Source organism: Camarhynchus parvulus, chromosome 2 (genome assembly GCF_901933205.1).
Source record: "Camarhynchus parvulus chromosome 2, STF_HiC, whole genome shotgun sequence".
Lineage (NCBI taxonomy): Eukaryota > Metazoa > Chordata > Aves > Passeriformes > Thraupidae > Camarhynchus > Camarhynchus parvulus.
The window spans coordinates 130,388,749-130,410,996 of record NC_044572.1 but is presented as its reverse complement, the minus strand read 5'-3'; the positions used below and the strand labels follow the sequence as shown (position 1 = coordinate 130,410,996).

The window sequence follows — 22,248 nt, the reverse complement described above, 5'->3', positions numbered from 1 at the left end:
AGAATCAGTGTGCTTTAGCAGACCTGTGCCTGCTAATGTGAATGGCATAGTTACCTCAAAGTTGGGAGGTATAATTACTTTCCCACTAGGTACTTGAAGAAGAATCTTCTCTCCTTCAAACAGCCAGAGGTCCCACTTGGACTGATTGATAAGCAAAGCCCAGGGCAGGAGTTCAATCAGCAGAGTTCTCACACAGGGTTTCCACACTGACAGCTTTACCCGCATTGGACTATCCCACTGGGAGAGCTGCTCATTGCTGTCATGAACAAATCAAAAACTTAAAGTCAAAGGAATAATGAATTCAAGATTACAAATGCTAAGGTGTCTTCTTCAGAAATTTGCAAGGCTTTTCTGGTTGTGAGATAGAAAAACTTCTTACCTTATCATTCTGGAACACACTGAGGTGCAGTCAGAAAGATCTAGATAGGTGTAAGCTATAAAGGCATATTTTTAACTTCACAAGCTCAGCCTGAATTTAGTAAATTAATAAATGCCTTAACAAAGTTACCACTGTCATTCAGAGCTAAACCTGTGACTTTTGTAGCCATCAAATCACATTTCCTTTTTGTTTCCCCAACAACTACTTGTACAGCAACTCCCTGTTTCTCTACTGAAACAAACAGCAGCTGAATAAACAACTCTAGAGCTGCAGTAAAGAAAGTGCATTCACAAAAAAATGGTTCCATTTTTAAAAAATCCATACTGATGCAATCTTCTCAGTGTAAACAAGGGCAGACCTGAGGCTGACCTAATTTTTTTCCCCACCTGCCACAAATTCTGCAGTTTACATGCAGGAATTATGTAACTGCTGAAAATATACTCAATGTTCATCACATATAGTCTTCCAGAATGTGGTTTCAGTTTATTTGGAAAGGCAATGCAAAGTCATGAAGAAGGTTTAGCAAGGAATTACCTGTCTGAATCCTTCCTATTATAAGGCCATGCAGGCTGGGGAGGAGTAGCAATGCCATAGAACTCAGAGAGCACTTGGCTGACGCTGCCACCCGGATTGGATTTACTTGCTATCTGTTTAATCAGAGTGGTTGAGATAGGGACTGCACACTCAGATGGATCATCTTCTTCCCTGTCATTGAAAACAGATTCAGTCACTTGCACAAGATCAAGCATTAGCATTAACATTTTCTCTAATGAGGCTTCCCAAGTGTACTCTGCCGCAAGAACACTCTCATGGTAATCATGGATGAATCAAGATACGATGTCCAACAAGTTCTTGAGAATTTACTGACATGCATGGATTTGTTATCACACTGTAATGACCCTAAAAACACTTCAGTATTCTCAAAAGACCATTTCAACATAATTCAGGAATTTATTCTTTAAAACACAAGGATATGGACTGCTTAATTAAACAAATGCCAGTGTGCTTAGGATAGTTACACCAAATTTAATATTTCCTCCAATATCATTTCAGCTACATATGCTTGTTCTGTCATATCCCCTCTGGGCATGGCACACTTTAGGAAAAAAAACGGAGAAGAAGTTCAAGTGTAAATTATTCTTTCTTTTCCATATAAATGAACCAATTTCAAGGAAAATTAGTATTTTACCTGGCTTGAAAAGTCAAGTGATGTGTAAGATCAGGTTCTATATTTTGCAGTGCTTTCTCTTGTCCTTTCCCTGGAATCACTTGTGTTTCATTCAGTCCCAGGCTTCTTTTCTCTATATGTAAGATAATAGGGTCTGGAAGATGGCTCCTTACAATGAAAAGAGGGCTGAAAACAATCTACAAAAAGAAAAAAATACACCAATTTAAAGCCTACTTTATTTCAGTATTACAGCCGTTGAAACAACTATTGATAAATGTTTACAGTGCATCATTCTGACCTTAATTTATTATATGACACATAAGGCATGAATACTTAGATTTCAGAAACATTCAATGTACTTACTAATCGCTGTTGTACATGTGAATTGGGCTCTAAAGTCAAAACTGTGCACCACACATATGTAATTGAACTCTTTGAAGATGGTACCTGTTTGTAGAAAGATCAGCATTACACTACCATTAGTCAGGATAACATTCACTATTTCATTATATCAAATAGAAGTCTAAATGTGCAGTGGTCAGTTCTCTCAGCCATTTTTAATGCTCTATTCCATATACCCATTTCTCATCATACCTGAATGACAGTGCTGTGTTCTGTGTGTTTAGAACTTAGACAAACATCTTGGGACCAGTCTTCATCTCCTGTAGATTTCACACTCAACTCAGTGAGCTCATTGTTTTCTAGGATATATGAAGGCAATTTCTGCTTGGCTGCAAGGCAGTTGATGTGTTCTTTAACAACAGCCTGTCCATCTTGACTAATGTAATGCTGAACCACTTTCAGTTCAATACTTTCAGAAAGGTAACTACAGACTGTCTGTCTTCCACAGATTAGGATCTAAAACACACAAGAAAGACAGCTCTTATGTAAACAATTGTGAAAAAAAAACAGTCAAAATTGAATTAGAGAGTGAAAACCTGTAGAAGAATAATCTTCCTGCTTTAGGTTTCCTCAAGCACTGCTGAAGGCAGTGACTGGTAAAACATTATTTTTATTGGCCAAATGTATGTCCAATTTCATAGAAATCTAGGCATTAAAATGCTTGAAATATTGCAAAGGCAGTATCCACGATTGAAAGAAACACATATCCACTTTCCTTCCCACTGAACTCAGCAGTACTGTCCAGGGCTGACAGTTCTGGTTTGGATTTTAAGAGTTCTGTGATGGTCTCTGAATGTTGAGACATTTCTGAGCAGTCTCAGGGATGTACTTCAGAAAGGTTTCTATGGATACCTCACATTCCCATCACAAGCCAATGATCCAGAGCTTTCACAGTATGTCTGCCATTTTAAAGCTTATAATTTCATTAAATGACTGTAACTGTTCCTGTACTTAAGTGCACACACCTAGAAAATGACCAGATTAGACTCAGCGTTGTTGCTGTCCATCATGCAGGAATTGTTTACGGTAGAGATGTATCTGACTTTTTCCAAGCTATACCAGGGAACACCATTCCATGTGTATCCCCCCTGTACAACCATCATCATTTCTTTTTTCATGAATGGGGGTACACAACACAGCTACAGCCCACCACGTGAAATCTCAGCAGGGCTTTCAGTGACAGCAGGCACTGCTCCTGTCTGGTCAGCTGTACTGCTGTTGTGCAGTACAGCTCTGCCACATCCATGAGCTGAGCATTTTCTGTCCACCACATGCTCTGGATTCTGCCAATGTAGACAGAATGTCTGCAGTGTTATTACACATCTCTTTACAAAGATAGTAAAGGGAAAGTTATTGCACAGCAGCTGATTTTCAAATGTTAATTAGGTAATTCTTTTACTTTAAAAAATATGTAAGCCTGAATTACTACCCAGAATATATTATGAACAATTTCTAAAAAAAAAATTAAGAGAAAAATCTGCTTCTCAAGAGCTTAAAACATGTAAGAGATTATGACACTTAGCACTGTCAGAACTTATGAACCACGCAAAGGGATGTTTACTGGAGCATATAAAATACATGTTGGTAACTGAGCTTTTAAATGCTAAGATCGACACCAAAGTGAAGAAAAAGGTTGTAAAAACTCCCCTAAATAGCCCCAAAAGACTGCTATACTTGTTTTTTGCAGATCCCAGTAGGAAAGAATAAATAACAAAGTGACTAATTCATGAACAGGCAACAGTTTAAATTACTCATGTTATTTTTTCCTAAGTGGATCAAGTCCTTACTTGCTTCTGCACTCCAATGAGCTGCTGAACCTTGATAATAAGTGATGCCGTCCGGCCCTTGTACTGGATGGTGCGAATAAAGGTCCCTGTATTGTCCACACTGAATGGCTCAGACCACCGCCAGTTTCCCCAGCCTTCAATACAGATGTGCAACAGCTGGAAAGAAAGAAATTATTACTTCAATACATAACTGGGGAAAAAAAGTGCCTTGCAGTAGGATATAAATTCCCATGACAGAGAAATATTCTTGGTTTGAAATCTCAGCAATGCTAAGCACACCAGTTGTCTGAATGATCCATTCAGTCTGTAATTCTGTGATTTCAGACACAATCAGAAGAAGCAACAATACCATAAAATGGCTCTGAATCATGCATTTCTATAAATTACCTGCTTTAACAGTATGTTTAACATCTAGGCACAAAACTGTTCAAAACAAAAAGGGCAAGTAGCCTAGAGAGCATAATACAGGAAACAAGAGATTTTCTTCACTGCCTTTGAAATTGTTCTAGAAGCCCATTCTATTACCAGCAAGGTGATATGAACGCAGGTCCATGCCAGATTTTTTGCCTTCAGAATAAAACAGAAAATTACAAACACCCTTCCCTTCGAAAATAAAGGACTTGTATAGCTTGCATATATGTGTCTGTTGAATGCAGAATGTGGTATATTGCTGAGAGATGGGAAACATTTCATTTCTTACACAAATGTGGTGGTAAGTTCAAGCTTGACTGCATGGGAAGAAATTTAACTGCATAATTATACTCCCTATGTGATTCATTCTGGAAAAGGAGTGGCTTTTTTCCAGTTTAACTTAAATCACTTCCAGAGCAATACAGTCTTTCATCATTTGAAGAGCCTTTCATCCATTTACCCACCATACGCACTTACCTCTGTCCCATGGAGATTCTTTAAGCCAGAGTAGTGAAAATTGGTACTGTTCCATGTAGGTCAATGAAGTTACATAAATTTACACCAGCTGAAGATCTGACTATTTAGCTCTGTATAGATCTTTTGTGGCTGTGCAAACTTAAGGATGTGAGTTATATATAAGGGATCAAAGCAATAAGCATTCTGGGTAAAATTTATTCTTTGCAGAGGGCCAGCACAGAGCCTAAGCATCACTTAAGTTCTTTAAAACAGTCATATGAAGGCCTTGTGGGAGTTCTCTCTTGAGGGTTGAATTTCACTCTGATTTTGGACATCTGTCATTAATTAATTTAAGTAATTGAGAACAGGATCAGGCCCAAAGATTGATTATTTACACTAGCAAAAACTGAAACTTGTAAATACTGTGTTCTTCCATGATTTGTTTCCAGAAAGGGATGGCATTCACCATGGGTCTGGTCAGTTGGACTTAGTGAAGGGCTGGATGTTGGGGTTTCCTTCATTGTTTTAAGAAACAACCACAGCAATAACTTTCAAAGATATTACAACTCAGTAGCCTGTTTGCAATTTGTGGTATCCTCAGCACAAGCTACACACAGAACAATAACATCCATTCAGTGGGTGGCTTTTGAGTTTGCAAGAGTGATGACTGCTGCATTCAGATTCAAATGAGTTTTATGCTGGAAGCACAAAGGCTGATACGTGCCCGTGTGTGCAAGGACAGGCATCTGGATGTGCACACGTGTGGGCACAGCTTTATTTCCAAGGTTATGTTGAGGGAGGCTGTACACTAGGACAGCCAAACTCATAAACAAACATGTCACTTAGATTCTGAAGCATTAGTAAAAGAAAAGGAAAAAGAAAACAACGACAGAAAAATCCAGTTGCAGTGGCTGGAATCTGTTCAGTTTCTCACAGAGGCAGCCGGGAATAAATCTCATCACATATGAAAATTAAGAGAAACACGAAAACTGTTTACTTTGGAGAGAATGGTAGCTGGAAATGACAGCCAAATAATGAGAAAAGGTACTTAAGTGGTCAGCCTCAGCTACAGGCCGACAAAATACTGTGTGCTCCAAAGATAGATGTCATGTAAATGCCATAATTGACAATTAGTAATTACATGTAGCTACAATACTAGGATGTCTCCCACCCTGTATAAACAGCTTTGCTCATGAGTCGAATGTTCCCAAGGAACATGCTGTCAGCTTTCCCTGAGCAGTCATTAGCTCCCAAATGCTGCCTTACTAATCTTCTGAGTAGTGATTAGTCTGCATTTAACTTCAAGATTCAGAAAGAAAAATAAAAAGCTATTATAATCTATTGGCATTTTCTTATTTAACAAACATACAATTTGCATCCTGGCAAACATGAAGGATACGGCCTCCATAATTTACTTTAAAGATATCTAATACATTTCTATTAATGACCTAACAGTATAAGAATTGGGTGCTGTGTAAGTTTACTTTTGAGCCAAGAAACTGCATTCCATGATAACAAAAAAAGGATCTCTGAATGATTATTTAAGTGTGAGATTTCTGGAAAAGATGTCTAGAAATAATGGCAGTGATTTTAGAGAACTAAGTAATCAGACATTAGCATCCTTTTAGCAGAAAACAGATTTCCAGATTCACAAAATTTTCTAAATTGGAAGGGACTCGCAAGCGAATGGCCCATACAGGGACTGAACCCAGAACCTTGGTTTTATTTGCACCTCACTGTGACCAAACAGGTATCAAAGTGACCTGATACTAAAGATTTGCAATAATTGTCATTAACTCTTTCATTGATCAAGCTTTATGCTAATTCTAAGAATTTATTAGACACTCTGTTCAAAAAAGTTCAATGAATATAGCTAGGTATGGGACATACATTAGGACAAAAGAGAATTCGTTGCATTAATGTACAAAAAAAAGAGACTTCAAAGCATTCTAAGAAATACAATCCATTGATAAGTGAAAATTTGTAGATTAGAGAGAATTTAAACAGACTATCTATTGTATACGTGAAGATAGGCACTAATTCGTGTAAATATTTGATTTCTGTATTTTCTGTCAGGGAAATATACCAGCAGATAACCCAGAGAGTTTTGTTTTGACTAGACTTGGCTGGGGCTTGGATTTGTAATTCTTAGCCATTATGGATTTCTGTTTTGAGAGGAATAGAAATTACTTCAAGGAAGGCAGATTAAGATGAAACTGCTCTTACTGGAGCAAATAGCTAGAAAAGCATTATCTTTAAAAGAATGTCTTTATCATGCCTCTTCACAGAATGTTTTTATGTGCTCCTCAAAATTTACTTAGGTTTTCAGCTAGATGTGTGAGTGAAGGATATGATCTGAGTAAATAAAGCTGTGTGTCATATGACAAAGCATGAGGACTAAAATGGGGGATTAAAAGTGAGACTAAGAACTCAGCCTGTCCAGAAAAGGCATCAATTTCCAGCTGCATAAGTAATTTAAAGCTTGAGCCTTCAAAATGCTTAGTGATGCAAATTTGATTTCTACTTTGCTTGTAGATTCACCAGATTTAACTTGGTTTCACCAAGGTTCTTTAGACGGTATTTGTCTTCTAAGTGAAGCTAGGAAAAGTTTTTTTGGGGGGGAACAAGGTTCCCCCCAAATCGCTATTAATTCTGAGAGTTTGGGAACCATCAGGTGAGGACCTGGTAAATGGTGTGGGTGCAGTTGTTATTTTAAAAGATAGAAGATAGTAAAATAAAAGCTGTGATAATGCAGCAGCACAGAGGAAATATAGCTCTGGAGATGGGAGCTGAATTCTAAGACTTGAAGCTAAAAAAATTTTTAATGGAAAAATTAAAGGAGAAGCTTGATTTGTATTTTTTACTGTGTTTTCACAATACAAGGTGGTTCTTGATTAGGATTAATATTCACAACAATAAAACCAACTAGTATTTGGAAAAACAGTGAACGAAATATTTATTCTGCATACTATCAGCTGCAGTGGCCAAAAAACCAGCTTGAACTTCACTTTGGCTTCATTTTCTCAAGTGACCTGGGAGATCCAGCCAGTTCTATGCCATTGGCCTTTGTAGGACAGAAAGCCAGTACAGAGCATGGAAAAAGGCAATTTCCATCACCCTCACTCTGGCTAGTAGAAAAAAGGTCACACTTGGTAGATAAACTCTGACTCTGGGGGCTCCTGGAGATGTTGTGAACCTCAACATTACCTGCAAAACAGACCTGAACCTCACAGATACAAACTCACCCTACACACTGCAGAAAAGTCTTTTGGTTAAGGAACAGTAACCAAATTATAAATGTTCATGGATAATATTAATCCTTATCTGCCCCCGATATTACCTAGAAATACAATTGCATGTAATACAGTATGAGCATTGATTCAGAATGCAGGAACCCCAAAAAAAGCAGTACTACTCTTCTCACTGTGTGAACAGTATAAAATAACATACAGCCTTTTTTGCCTGATGTTGTTCTCTAATGACCTGGGGAGGATTATGTAAAGTACAAGAGATTGTTCAGAGAACTTGTAACCTTCCTAAACAGTAAAAAGGGAAAATATCCCAATAACAACTGATATATAAGTTACAGTTTCTAAGGTTTGAACCCAGAGTACTGCACATAATTTTTCACATTATATAACCCAATATCTGAAAGAACAGCAACTTGGAAATAAATAACAATGAATTGTGATCCTGCTGCAACATGAATCAAAATTTGGTTTGTCTTTTTTTTTGGTAGAAGGAGGAGGAAGTTCTCATATAGCAAATTTGCTATTTGTAAAACTACAGTAGCCTTTAAAAAGTATATTTATAAAATTTAGAATTTGTGTTCACAGACACACTATTTAAAATAAGAAAAATTTTAAATGTGTTCCAATGAAGGTACTAATAATGTACTAACCAGTACTAATATCTACTCAAGAGTTTGTAAGCGTATGATCAAAAAAGTGATAGATATTTTTTCCCTCAAATTTTATAAAGTAGCAATAAAATGTCACAGTTTCAGGCATATGTACTTTGATAAGAGATAAATATATTTTATTAATACCCACATTCTCATCGAAGTCATTGCCCAATTCAACATAGCAACTGATTTTTTATCCATTATATCTGCTGCTTCAAGTTAAAGATGATGAAAAGTGAAAATGTGTAACGGTTACTGTAACCCTGGAGGGAGACCACAGAAAGGTTTGAGAACTGCTACCTTCTAAAAACTTTTACTATGCAACATTATGTTTTGCATAGAAAGCACACCAATGAACTTAAATCCATCACTCTGTGGTTCCTCAGAGGACTCTGCTGAAATTTGAGTGTAGGGAAAACAACTAGTAATAACTAGCACATTATAGACAATTTCTCCTGTCTGCTCACAAGCAAACAATCTCTGCAGAATGCATTCAGGGGACTCTTACATGGATATCTGGTTTTTACATTTGCTCTGATCCCTAGTGGGACCCTCCAATTGCCTACTGTCTTGCAAGACAGAATTCCTTAACTCTGAGTAAATTACTAGGAAGATCTGATCTCTTCTAACTTCAGAGTTTCACCCTATGTATCATATGCTCCAGTTCATCTAAAAAACACAGCTGTCTTGGAGACAAACATGACTTTTGATGTAACTGGGGCCCATCCCACAAAACAATGTGAAGATCAAGATAAGGAGTGCAGACTTGATCCAATAATAATGTAGGAGCCAGTGTTGTCTGTAGAGCACAGGAATGATGTATCTTCTCTTCCCTTTTAATGATATCTAACAGACCTCTAACTTTCATTAAAATCTGCAGAAGGAACTCACAAAATCTGGCAGCTTTAGGTAGAATTGCTTAAAGCCTCAAATACCATCAGTTTTGGACCTACCCCAACTCTGAAAGGGACTATACAATTGGGGGTGTCTTATCCCTAAGGGGGGCCAAAACCTCGTGAAATCTGAGGAAAATGTGGGGGGGGTGGAGTGGCGTAGAAGAACGAGCATCGGACCTCGGACTTACTACTGAAATCTTAGCCAAAGTAGTGAGACTTGCAGGAATCAGAGTGAAAGTTAAAAGGGAAAGGTTAGGTTCCCTGAAATGTAAAGGATCCAGGCAGGGAAAAAATGAAGGAAGCAAGGAGCTTTAAGTTAAGCCAAACAGTTGGAGGGACACCATCAAGAGTCGATAAATCCAAATCCTTGGTGTGCTATAACTGTTTTTGTAACATTAAAAAGTTGAAATTTTTAAAATTTTAGCCTACAGTTTCATTAATAATAAAATTAATTCTAAATGCAAATAAATCGTTATAAAACTATCTGCTAAAATATATATTTTAGGTGTATATATATTTAATTGTGTTAAAGAATTTAAATGGGCAATTACCGCATCTCTATTCTTAATTAGCAAAAGAAAAATGGAGAATTTTATTGATGTGAATGTAGAAGAAATACAATCCTTTTAGAACTATTTATTTTCATTTAACTGAACTGCCTTGCCATACTAAAAAAACATTTTGCAGAGGTTAAATAAAGTATTTCATGGCAACCGCTGCTTCTTAGTGCCTGTGTAACAAGAAACATGAGCCAGCCAAAGTTGTGCAAGTTGGTTTTCTTTCCCAGTAAGAGAATGTGGTATCTAAGACCTTGTCCTAACTCATTTTATCCCCAAGAGTAAGTCAAGTAAGTCAAGTATGAACTAATGCCTGGAGGGAAGTCCCTGACTCCAGAAGTATGGATTATTTCACATTTATCTTACAATCTGCTCTCTGAGTTCTTAAAATTCACTAACTTGGCAAGTCAGGAATTATCATGAGAAATGAAATAATTTCATAACTATGAAGTCATCTAGCATTCCATGAATATGACACTCAGAGGGTTTGTCCTTGCTCGGGCATTATTCTGACCTTTGGATAACAAGCTGCTAGATAGTTTTGCATGGAAACAATTAGAAAAGTGCCACAGTATAAGAGGGACAACCTGATGTCTTGATTGAGTTGTTGTTTTCATTTCAAGGATTTGTATTAATCATTAAAAAAATGTACATGACAACATTTGTAATAATATTTAAACAAACTTTTTTGTATGATTTAAAATGACATGGGATTGTACTGGTTAGATGAACTGCCATTCTGAATGCTGCATTTACAATGGACTTGTATTGGCAAATGAAAAGGCTTATGGGGGAATGCCAAGGTTCTCTCTTTACAAGACCTTTGTAAAGAAAGTTTGGTTCTATCTCAACTGTGTGCAGAAAGCCTCTGCTCCCATATAGTTTCAGTTAAATTACCTCAGCGCTGTTTTTTAATCTCTAGATTTCCCAGCAAGACACGGCTGTTCAAAAATGTTAAGGGAGCAGAAATCATGTTGAAATTATTCCAAAGGTTGGGACAAGGGAAGCAGAACCTCCCTACTAGAGGAGCCTGCTGGCCAGCAGTGTGGCTGAGTCAGGAGTCAGCTGTTGGCTTTGCCATCTCCTGGGACACGGGAATCCATCATGACACTCCTGACTTTTTATCAGCCCAGTTCTTCAGTGAATCTAAATCTGATCAGAGCAAAACAGAATGGGGAAACCCTTTGACATCACCAACTGTTAGCTGAAGAATAAATGTCTGATAAATGAATCTGAAGCTCCTTCTGTCACCTCACCCACTCCCTTATGTGTGATTTGGGCTTCTGATGGACTTTTCCACCTTTCATCCTGCACTTTTGTTTTTCATTTAATAAGAAACTTAAATAGCAGCCATGAAAATGGAATGTTTTGCACTGCTCAAGTCTGTGACTGAAAGCACAGTTTAAGTTTTCCAGGCGTTAGATGTCTAATGCCATTTATTCTGATGGTGGTTTTTAGCAGTTCAGTTGCAACTAAGAGAAAGTATCAGTAATGAGCTGTCCTTTTAATTCTTCAACTTTTCACTTGCTTGAGATAATCTTCATTTTGAAGACTCCTTCCAGTTTGAACCATTACTGAATATACATCATACTGAGAACTACACCTTTAGTAGACCTACCTAAAATGAGGATTCTCACAACTGACTAATTTTATTTAAGTAAGCAGAAAATGAATGTAAGAATTTTTTAAGAGGAAAGCCTTACTTAGTTCCGAGTTTATTTGCATTACTTTAAATACTTCCTTCGTCTTCTTCCATGTATTTATGAAAATGTTTAAATCTAATTTTGGGTGGTTGCTACAAATGCAAGTGATAATTGGTTATGAGTTATAGGTTACACTTGGTTAGCTTTCTTTCTCCCTCACACAACGAAGGGGAATTACAACAACTGTAATCCTATGTCACCTGATGAGTGGGGATCTTGTCCCACACTCTGACACGTGCCCAGCTGCACCGAGCACAGTCACCACCTGGTCTGGCCACCTGTGGGATGGGGCATCACAGGCGCTTTGCGTGTATGAGAAATCGTGTCTTTTTTATAAAACGTGGAAAGGGACAGACACTACTCCAGAGTCTCAAAGTCTCCAAAGGCCTCTCTCTGTCACTGTGACACCAGCACACACTTTTTATAACAGCTCCTCTGATGCTGGGCTAAGATGGTCCTTTATGAGCTTGGCTTCCTCTTGACTTACGCCCTGACTTCAGTGTCAACTGCAATTGTTTACTTTGGCAGATTTTGCTCTGCACAGATTACCACATTCATGTAAAATTCAGTAGTTTTGCATATCCATCAGCTGACATGTGAATGAAAACCACAGTAAATTTGCCATCTCTGCCTCCCAGTGCAACTTGAAACTTGTCAGTGGTGAAAGTGGGCACAAGTCCTGTTTAGAATTACAATTCAAAATTGCCTTTTTTCTCACATGCTAAGACTGGTATTTCTTAGGGCTCTAGGGGAGTTAGGAACTCCCATTCACCACATTCCTCCTAGGATCTGTTAAAATTTTAGTAATTTTTCAGGGCAGGACTACTGCTCAGCAAATGGGGTGGCACTGCTCTGTAGTTTCATACTCAGCAGGAGCTGGGTATGTACTAAGAAAAGAGAAGAAATGGGTTTGCTGTTTCACAAACACTTTTAAAATTAGATTTAAGTTCTTGTTCTGTCATGAACAAAGATGAGAAGTCTATTTTTTACTACCTCCCAAGTGTTGGTCTCCTCTCCCAAGTACCAAGTAACAGAACAAGAGGAAATGGGCCTCAGGTTATGCCAGGAAGGTTTAGAATCGATATTAGGAAAAGTTGCTTCATGGTAAGGGTTCTCAAGCATTGGAACATGCTGCCCAGGGAATGGCTGAGTCACCATCCCTGAAAGTCTTTAAAAGATGTGGCACTTAGGGACATGGTTTAGCGGTAGACTTGGCAGTATTGGGTCGGACTCAATGATTTTAAAGGTCTTTCCAACTTAAATTATTCTATAGTTGCATTGTAATACTTCCTGTTGATAGTTTAAAAGTATTTTATTTCAGTTTCAGTGTTTATCCTTAAAACAAAAAATCCCATAACCCAGAAACTGTATTATTTAAACTATATAAGTGGGGTGTTTCTGACAATTTCAAATCTTTTCTAAGGGAAGACTGAGTTGAGAGCTTTGTCCAGTTTGACCCTCTTCTGCAAACAATTTCAGTGAACAGATGCTTCTGGTAAAAACAACTGGTTAAAAAAATTCCCCAAATCTCTAATGTACATCTCAGGAAACATGGATCACTTAGTTATAGAAACCTGGCAAGTTGTCTTTCCTTTTTTCAGAAGCTTCACACAACTGCTTTGTTTTACAAAAAGTGCACATCCAGTTCTACCCTTGAGCAACTTTCAAAGACTTCTGGCTTTCCTCACACTTTGTTTACCTTTTCTCTGTGTTGCAGCCCCAGTGTGTGACTCCTGAAGGAACTGGAGCTTTAGAGATGGTTGAGACCACGGAGAAAACCAAGGAATCAGTGCATGAAGCCACCATTGGCTTTAGCAAAGGCTGCCCTGGAAGGGCTGTTTCTGACATACCTGTGGGGACTTGTGCGAGCGCCAGCTGTACTGGTGACTGTGGAGAGTAGCCAGCAAAATATTCTCATCAGTGTCCACCTGGCCAAACCTCAGCGTCTCTTGGGTGTCATTACAGATCACAAAATGGCTGAAGACAAACTCCTCTGCCTCAGGGCATTGGTTCTGAAAGAAAAGGGATAGAAAAGCCAGGAAGAATCAATGTCAGTTGCAGGACATTTGGCAGCTGCCTGCCCAGTGGTGACTGTTACAACACAGAAATGCAAAATCTCTTCCCTCAGCTTTGGCCTCATAGTAATCTCTGCAAAATCTAGTTTCTGGGTTGGCAAAATATATCCTAAGACTTCAGTTTCACTTTATATTTCTGCAATGCAAATCTTGAAGATTTAAAATGACAATAAAACAAAATTTTCTGATTTCAGTAAACAACTTCAACAACATTAAATTCAGTGGGAAATGATGTTACATAGGGCAGAAAGGGTACAACAGGCTGAGCAGGGTGGAATGAAGAGGTTTCTCAGCGCTTGACAGCTGAGCTCTCAGGCCAACAGGTTTACAGTTCCTCTTCCCCAGCTTCTGCTTCTACTTTGAAATATTGCTGTGGATCAGCAGAAGATTCCCTCTTTCCTGATACCACTTGAAAAGACAACTAAAGAAAAAAAAGAAGACATGAGTATTTTCCCAGCTCTATGAGGCTGGTTTGAACATGTATCATGCCATTTAATATGAAAAAAGAAAGTATTTTAGATTTTATAATACTTTTTTCTCCAGCCTCTTTCCATCCCTCTCTTGCTGCTTTTCATCTGGCTGCTTGTCACTCTGTTGGCACAATGAGACTATATGATAGTCATAAAAATTGCCACAGCTACAGGTCTTCTACCCCTGAAGGCATGAGCTATAATCCCCTGTATGGGAGAGGTCAAAGTGTGACTGACAATTTGATTTGGAGATCATCTCTCGTATATTTCTGCCCCAGTCACAACTGGGCAGGCACCTTCCACTTACAAGCAACTATCTAGCAACTGCAACAATTACTCAAAGAAACCAACATTTGGATAGTCTTTATGCAATTTAATGGTTCTAACACAAAATACTCATCTTCTTGTGGTTTTTGTTACCTCTTATTGACCCATCTTTCCTAGCACACTGTTGTGACAAAATTTTTCTGTTGCTTGGTTTTCCTCTTCACAACACAGCTAAGCAACTCGTTTCTCATCCTTCCATCCCATGACGTTTTCTCTAATTTATGGAACCTCCACGGATTTTGAGAGCCGATTCTGCTTCCCCTCCTTGCACTCTCAGTGGACCTTTTAAATGGATGTTACCACCTTCCCTGCCTCTAATCATATGGAACCCTTAGCTCTTTGATAACAATGTGCCTGGAAGCCTGCAGAAATTCAGAGATCAAACAAGAGGGAGAGAAATATTTCCTCATAAATCCCTATGCAGCCTTAGTCATCCTTGAAAACCAGTTTGATGCATTGCTTGTAGCACATTACTGTGTGATGTACATGGAAGTTTTTCTGAGAAGTGAAATGTGCAAGGTATGTCCAGTTTAGCATCCTTGAATGCATGTTCACTGCTGGTTTCTCCAGAAGAACCTAAGGTGAATCTACAGGATGTCTGGGGCTAGAAGGAACCTCTGGAGGCCACCAAGTCCAAAGCCCCTGTTAAAGCAGGTTTACCTGGAGCAAAATGCACAGGATTCCATACAGGCAGCTTTTAAATATCTCCAAAGAAGGAGACCCCACAACTTCTCTGGGCAATCTGTTCCAGTGACTGGTCACCCTCACAGTTAAGATGTTTTTCATGATGCTCAGATGGAACTTCCTGTGTTTCAGTTTGTGTCTGTTGCCTCTTTGTCCTTAATCAAGGCAGGTTGTAATTCCTTTTGTAACTGAATGTCAGAATGATTGCCTGGGAGTGTTTGTGCAAGTACTATTCACCCTAGAATATTTTAGCATGAGAATATTCAGATTAAAACTTCTTCCCAAATCTCTTTACTTCTTCTGCACAAGATCAGGTATCTTTTGTGAAACAGGAGCCAGGTGAGCATAACCAAAACTGCACTTCTTCCAAGCAGCAAAACTCTTTACCAAGCAGTATGCCTGTATCACATTCAGTAGCAGATCTGAGTGTGCTAAAGGCTGACATTTACAGTGAGTGCAGAGTTTATTTTGGCATTTTCTAGTGGAGGATCTATGACTTTTTACTGTCAAGCTGCCATACCCACATACCCATAAGTCTACCGCAAATATATGTATTTTCCTGTTACAGCTTTGCAAAATGTTCTTTTTAAAAGGGAAGATTTACTATTCACAGAGCTCAGCATGTTGTTAGAGTCAAACCTATACACAGCCCCAGGGGAATTTAAGAAAAGCTTTTTCTTTTCACTCCAATATATTTTCTTGTTGATACACAGATATTGAAAGAACAATACCATAAGATGATGAACTTCCTTGTTTTTCCCTTAGTAGCTAACCTAGTGTCAAGTAAGTAAACACAGACTGTAGGTTTTGGCATTTCCCAGAGGGAAAAGAGAATCCAGCAAGTTTTTGGCATGCATAGAACCTCTAACTTCTACTTGGGGAATGTTATCCTATCAGGAATTATTAATACGCTAGCACACGTTTTGGTGCTGATGAATGACTGCCATTAATCATTAGTCTTGAAAGCTAGAATTGCTACTAGAATTCAATGCTTTTAACAACAACAGTTAAGTGAAGGAGGTATTTTAGGTTCCATTTTATAATAGTTCCAAAGTTTTAACCAAGGAAACACCAAGATTTGCATAATAGGGCATTGCTCTGTACTGCCAGGCTTGAGAGAAAGCTACCGATGCCTCCCGTCTTGATAACAACAGATGACTAAAGGAACATCAAGGAAGCTTGAGGATGCTTTAGCTCAGTGTGGCAGCTATGAACTGGACACCCATACTTCTTTATCCTTGGGGATCTGCAGCAGCACCCTGTACCCATCACAGGGACCTGGATCCCACATTGCTGCTCAAGTCTGACAGTAGAAGCTTCCAGAGCAAGCAGAAAAGGAGGCAAAAAAAGTCAGCAAAAGGATAGAGTGAAGACATCTTGATTGAGAAAAGAATGTCTAGAGAAACCAGGCACAATTCAACCAAATAGAATCAGGCCATTTGTGTGGCAATGATGCTGAAGGCTGAATGATGACTCCAGGAGGTGAAAACACCTAAGTGTGGATTAGGAAAAAAAACCCTCTCTGAATTAAAACATCATATCAAAAGAATCAGCAAAAGATTAACAGCCTGAATCAGATACAGATTAGGGTCAGTTTCTGGGGGACAATTTCCTGCCCCTCTTTAGATCATTTTTCAGCTGTTATTTTCTCTCAGAGAGGCCTGGAAAGTGTCTCTCCTTTATTGGTCTTTCAAATATTTTGTGAATTCTATTCAGAGAGGGGAAAAACATCCCACATAATACTAGTCACCAGGCTTTTCCAGTCTCAGGACTTTTTGCTTGTGTCTTAACTCACAGCTATTTCAAAGTATTTCTGGATCTGAAAAAAACCCACACCATAAAAGCCTAGGCCTCTTCATATGCACAAAGTAATTTTCTTTGTGCTTCACAAGCTACTGAAGGCTTGGGCAAGCTTTTTCTCTCCCTCTCATGCACACACACACAGACACACACACACTATCACCTAGTAATGTTTTTTTTCACAGAAAGTCTTTTGCAATTTGTCTCCCTTGAAGGCTCTCAAAGAGAAAAGAACATTTTCCTCAGGATTCTTTAAAGTTCACTCTCATAGCAATGTCCTGGCATTATCAGGTAGAAGCCTTCTGTATCCTTTTCCCTTTGTTATTTGTGCTTATTGTAGAAAGATGGGGAAACCACTACGATCACAGATAGCATTTCGACTGATCCCAGCTCATTAAGAAAACTTATGCAACTGCCAACAGAAATGTTAAGCACCATGCAGACCTTGAGGAAAAGAAGTTCTAGTGGTCTAAAACAGGTTTAAACCAGGAGCTTTTCTAACTTCTGAGGAGTTTGGGAAAAGAGTGGCAATGCTGGTTCATGTGAGATCACAAAGGAAAAGCTTTTTACCAGAAATAACACTTTGTATCATACCTGGGGAGCTGTTTTCTCAGCTGACCTCTGTCTCTAGATATCTCAAAACAGTAAGGCTGTAAAACAATTCATGAAGGCTTAAATGCCCAAATTAAGGGGAAAAAAACCCCACATGCTCCACCAATGCATTTTCTGTCTCACTTGATAGTCTATGTTATTATTAAATAATAAAACTAAATTAATAACAATATTGAAGTTCCTTGCCCAGGTCTTTAATTATTAAACCCATTACTCTAGCTTTGTATTTAGATGTGCATTAGCCAGTCACTGCTTGTAGTGGCTTGTAGTTAAACAGGGACTTCAGATTAGACAGTAAAATATGTCAGAAGGGGAAACTGCTTTTAAAAAGTGCTAATCCCCTCAGATTTTCAGCATGTGACTTAGAAGTATAAAGCCTGGTATTTTTTAGGCTTAATGTACTTTCAAAATGCTCACCATTACTTAATTTAAAAAAACCCCACCAATAAAAAACCCCACTAAAAAAAACCACCACCAACAAAAATCAGTCCATATCTAGGAAACAAAGACACTGACAGAGGCTTCTGTTAATTCTGAACTCCTGACCTAAGGTGCATGGCCAAATTGTTTCATGCTTCATCTGTCTGTCTACTGACTCCAACATCACTTGTTGCAGATTTTAATCCAGTAAAAAATATGTGGAGAATTCAAATAACCCTTCCCGGTTATTAAATTCATGCTTCTAGCTGTAGCATTTATACTGCATTTTGTGTGAACAGCAGACATCAAACAATGCTTATTATTGGGAAATGTATTCCCTCCCCTTTCAGGGCATGCCAACCCCCTCAAACTGGAGGTAAAGTCACACAAAAAACATCTTGGCAACAATTAATTTAATAAGCTATTTTGAACCCACTTGTGTGTTAACTGTTCCCTAATTTCAAAGCGAGGCAAGTTTTTAATCTCAAATACTCTGGGCTAGATACCCACCACAACAGAACGTGGTGGCAAGTACCCCTGACATGAGAGGAAACGAGAAAATTACAGCAACAATTACAGAATTATATCCTCCTGTGGCTCATGTTAACATTGCCAAATCCATGTATAAATCAGTACCAACTATTCATAGAATGTACCTGTCAGCAATATACCATGCGACATATGGCTCTACTTAATCAAATATACAATTCCAGTTTTTTCAACTCAAAATATTCCTTCAAGGCACAGAGTAGTCAGTCAGTCATTCACACTGTGATGTGGTTTAAAACATTTAAATATTTATGCACCATATTTTATTTATATGTATAGCTATGTCTGAGAGATCTTTTTTCCCCCCATCCTAAAAGGAAACTGACCTTTCTGAAGGCCATTTTGCAGTAGTTGCCACACATGTCTTAGATGAGGGACTAGTACTAAGTCAGAAATATTTTGGGTTTAAGCAGCCTACAAGGACTCTCTTATACTTTCTGTTTGTTTTTTATTAAAAGCATTGTTCAAAATACGACAAAAACCAGAAATTGGAGCTACAAAGATTTTTGTTCACATTGATATTTGAGCCAGCTGTGAAGATTTAAATCACACTAGATCTTGTTTTATGAATGTCCTTTTGCAACAAGAAAACCATGGAATGCCCTTAAAAAAGAATTTTTTTGATATAAAACAGATGTTTTATCCTTTTTTGGGGGCTTTGTTATTGTAGTGCCATGATAGGTAATTAATTCCCAGGCTCCACATAGGTCTTCAGGCAGATGAAGAGAATGATTTGATTTCAAGGCTATAGTGGAGTAAGGGAATTACAGGCCTTTGAGGGGTCATTGCAGAAGCAAGTTTCTTATACTGGGGCTGGCTTCAGCCATTAATGCTGCTTGTACAGAATGTAACATGAAACTAGTGTTGAACTTCAATAAGGATGGAAGCAGTAGCTGGAAACAATATGTGCTGTTGCTCAGACTGAGCTGAGCTGATGTATCATGAAAAGGCACTCACCTTTTCATAAATTAATGGAATAGTTTGCATTTCAAGACCTAGGTTTTGATTATTCTGATATGAATCCATGTAGCTTCACTGAAATTCTGGCTGTTCTGGCTACATTTACCTTTACATATTTTTTTCCTAATTTTCATTGCTATTGCAGAATTAATGTTTATTAGGAAAAAACAATTTCAGTATAAGGTAGGGTTTTTCCATCCTGAAATATTTTAATGAAGGCAGTTGATATTCTAATTTGCTATTAAAGTAATCACAGTAGCTATATTTTTTTCTCATTATTGTGTTTGCATACCTGTTGCCAAGCTTGAATTGCTGTATTTAGAGAATGAAGCGCATATTGGCCAAAGCTGATGAAAATAGGGTCAACCATTATCGTGCAGTCGAACAGCCTTCCTGCTGTGCTGCTGGAAACAGCAATCTGCCCCCAGATTTTGAAAGGTTTCACAACACTTTGCATGGTCACATTTCGACACTCCAGAAGTTTACAGTCAGCTTGAGTTGAAAACTGGATCTCCTGGAACACTGACTCATCGTTCCATTGACGAAGATATACACGAGGCTCATCAAAGGAAACTATCATGTATTCTAGTTCAGATGGCATGTTCTTATCAGATAAAAATGGCTGAAGAAACTTTGGTGGTGCTGAAAAGTAAAAGAACAAACAAGACTAAAATCATTGCTGCATTCTTTATGTTTTTGTAAATTGTGTTTTTACTGCTTGTACATAAGATGAAAACAAGTAAATCTATCAAAGAGTTGACATTTCTGAAATCTGAAATGAATCCTGTTCACACTGTTTGCTAGATGTAAAACAGTATCATAATTAATAGCAGCTGCAAACAAAAAGTATCTGCAGAGCAAAATCTTTTCATGGTAAACAAACCAGCCAGTGAAACTGCTTTATCTGCACACTGCTGAATGCCCCAGATTGCCATCTATTTGGAACAGGGACCATATTTCTGCGAGAACTTTTGCTACAGTAGGTGTATACTATATTCCACACATAGCACATTACAATAAAAACTGGCAATACAGTATTTGCTGACACGTGACTGTACAGGCCAACAGGCTCCACACTGGAAGTTGTCTTTGCTGCAATTATGGACAAGTTGAAGACCACAAACCCACTGAAATGTGACACACTACCCCATAATACTAAAAATGAAACAAAACAGTATCCTGAGACTAAAGCATGAGAAATGTATCACAAAAAGATCTTATCATGTTTGTTGAAGTTTCAGTCGTGCAAAGTGCTGAGCGCTGAGGCAGCAGACACTGCAAGGCACGTACACCCCTTGTGTAACATTAAGCATGTGAATATTTCCATTGATGCTATTATTTATGTTGCTGGAACTACTCACATGCTTAAAATTAGCGTATGCTCTAGTGCTCCACACATTTGGAACCAAAACACTCATCCCTATCCAGGATCAAGCCCTGTTATTCTACAAACTGTAATGGATACAACAACTTTTGTGCTCCCTTTGTGTATAACATAGCACAAAGGAGCCCCAAAACTTAAGGCCTTTAGATGCTGTAACAACAGTAACAACAGCATAAGCTCAGTCAATGTTGAGAAATAAAACAGCTGTGTTTGATTTTAATCTGATTTTTGCCTCTTCCAGTATATGTCATTCTAAAGACTGAGCATCTGAAATTGTACTGTAATAGTGAGGAAGATTACATACTGATAGAGGTAGCTGACAGAGAACCTATTTGCTAGTCATTGAATGTTAGTCTTGGTATGATTTGATAATGAATATATTATAATACTTGCAGAAACACAAAACCTACACACAAAGAAAGCTGTCCCTGTCAAAATGATCCAAGAAGTTTGCCTATCTTCCATAGAAAGCATTCCTGGCATTTGAAAATCAGACAATAATCTAAAGATCTCTTGGAATGTATTTGCCATTAATGCAATGACAGAGAGCACTGAACAAAACCAGATGTAGCTCCAAAAGTGATCATAACTGAAATAACTTAAATCTGCAGTTCTCAGAGCTCTTCCAAGGAATTTTTACTAAGCGGGTTGCAAAATCTTCAAGTATTTTAACAGTACTGTTAATACACTGGAAAATGTAAAAGATCAAATTCATTCACTAAGATGGCTCAAAAGTGAAGTGGCACCTGCTGTCCCTAATCAGACTATGGAAAACAGACGGCTTCTACAGTTACCCATTCCGGGGGCAGGGAGGGGCTGCTCTTCCAGCCTCACTGCCAGCCCTGTGGACAGGCTCAGTGCACACAAGTCATTGCTTTCACCCTGAAGCCTGTGCCACTGCTGGCTGTTTGTGATGGCTTGTTTCAAGAATGCCTGTTTGAATGAGGAGATGGGGACTACACAGAGCAGGAGAGTGCTTAAGCAGCATCTGTGAACTATGTTTTTATTATTCTCCATAAAGCAGTACATACCTGTGCCGAGTTGATCAAGATGATGGCATAGGTGGACTTCCAAACAGGTAAATTGCATCAAGACACTCAGTGATGGCACAAACCAAGGAGTAAAACAGGAGTCAACCCTGGTGCAAGCTGCTAACGCCGTGGGGGTCACAAGCTGATCGCACATGCTTTGGGAGCCAGATTCACTTTCTGAGCTGCAGAAGGAAGGTAACAAAGTAGAACTTCAGCACTTCCAGAATTTTGTAGCTTTACAGCAGGAATTCAGGACGTTCCACACTCATTTTC

The 22,248-nt window shown here is 38.4% G+C and overlaps 1 protein-coding gene across 1 annotated transcript in view; it reads right to left on the bottom strand.

Moving 5' to 3' along the window:
• VPS13B (vacuolar protein sorting 13 homolog B) overlaps positions 1 to 22,248 on the bottom strand; it is a 430,139-nt gene that overhangs the window by 31,719 nt on the left and 376,172 nt on the right. The window contains 9 exon segments of the mRNA XM_030963535.1: positions 55 to 256; positions 914 to 1,084; positions 1,569 to 1,744; positions 1,911 to 1,994; positions 2,142 to 2,405; positions 3,737 to 3,892; positions 13,514 to 13,675; positions 19,853 to 20,202; positions 21,976 to 22,157. Of these exon segments, the coding sequence (XP_030819395.1) occupies positions 55 to 256; positions 914 to 1,084; positions 1,569 to 1,744; positions 1,911 to 1,994; positions 2,142 to 2,405; positions 3,737 to 3,892; positions 13,514 to 13,675; positions 19,853 to 20,202; positions 21,976 to 22,157 (1,747 nt within the window).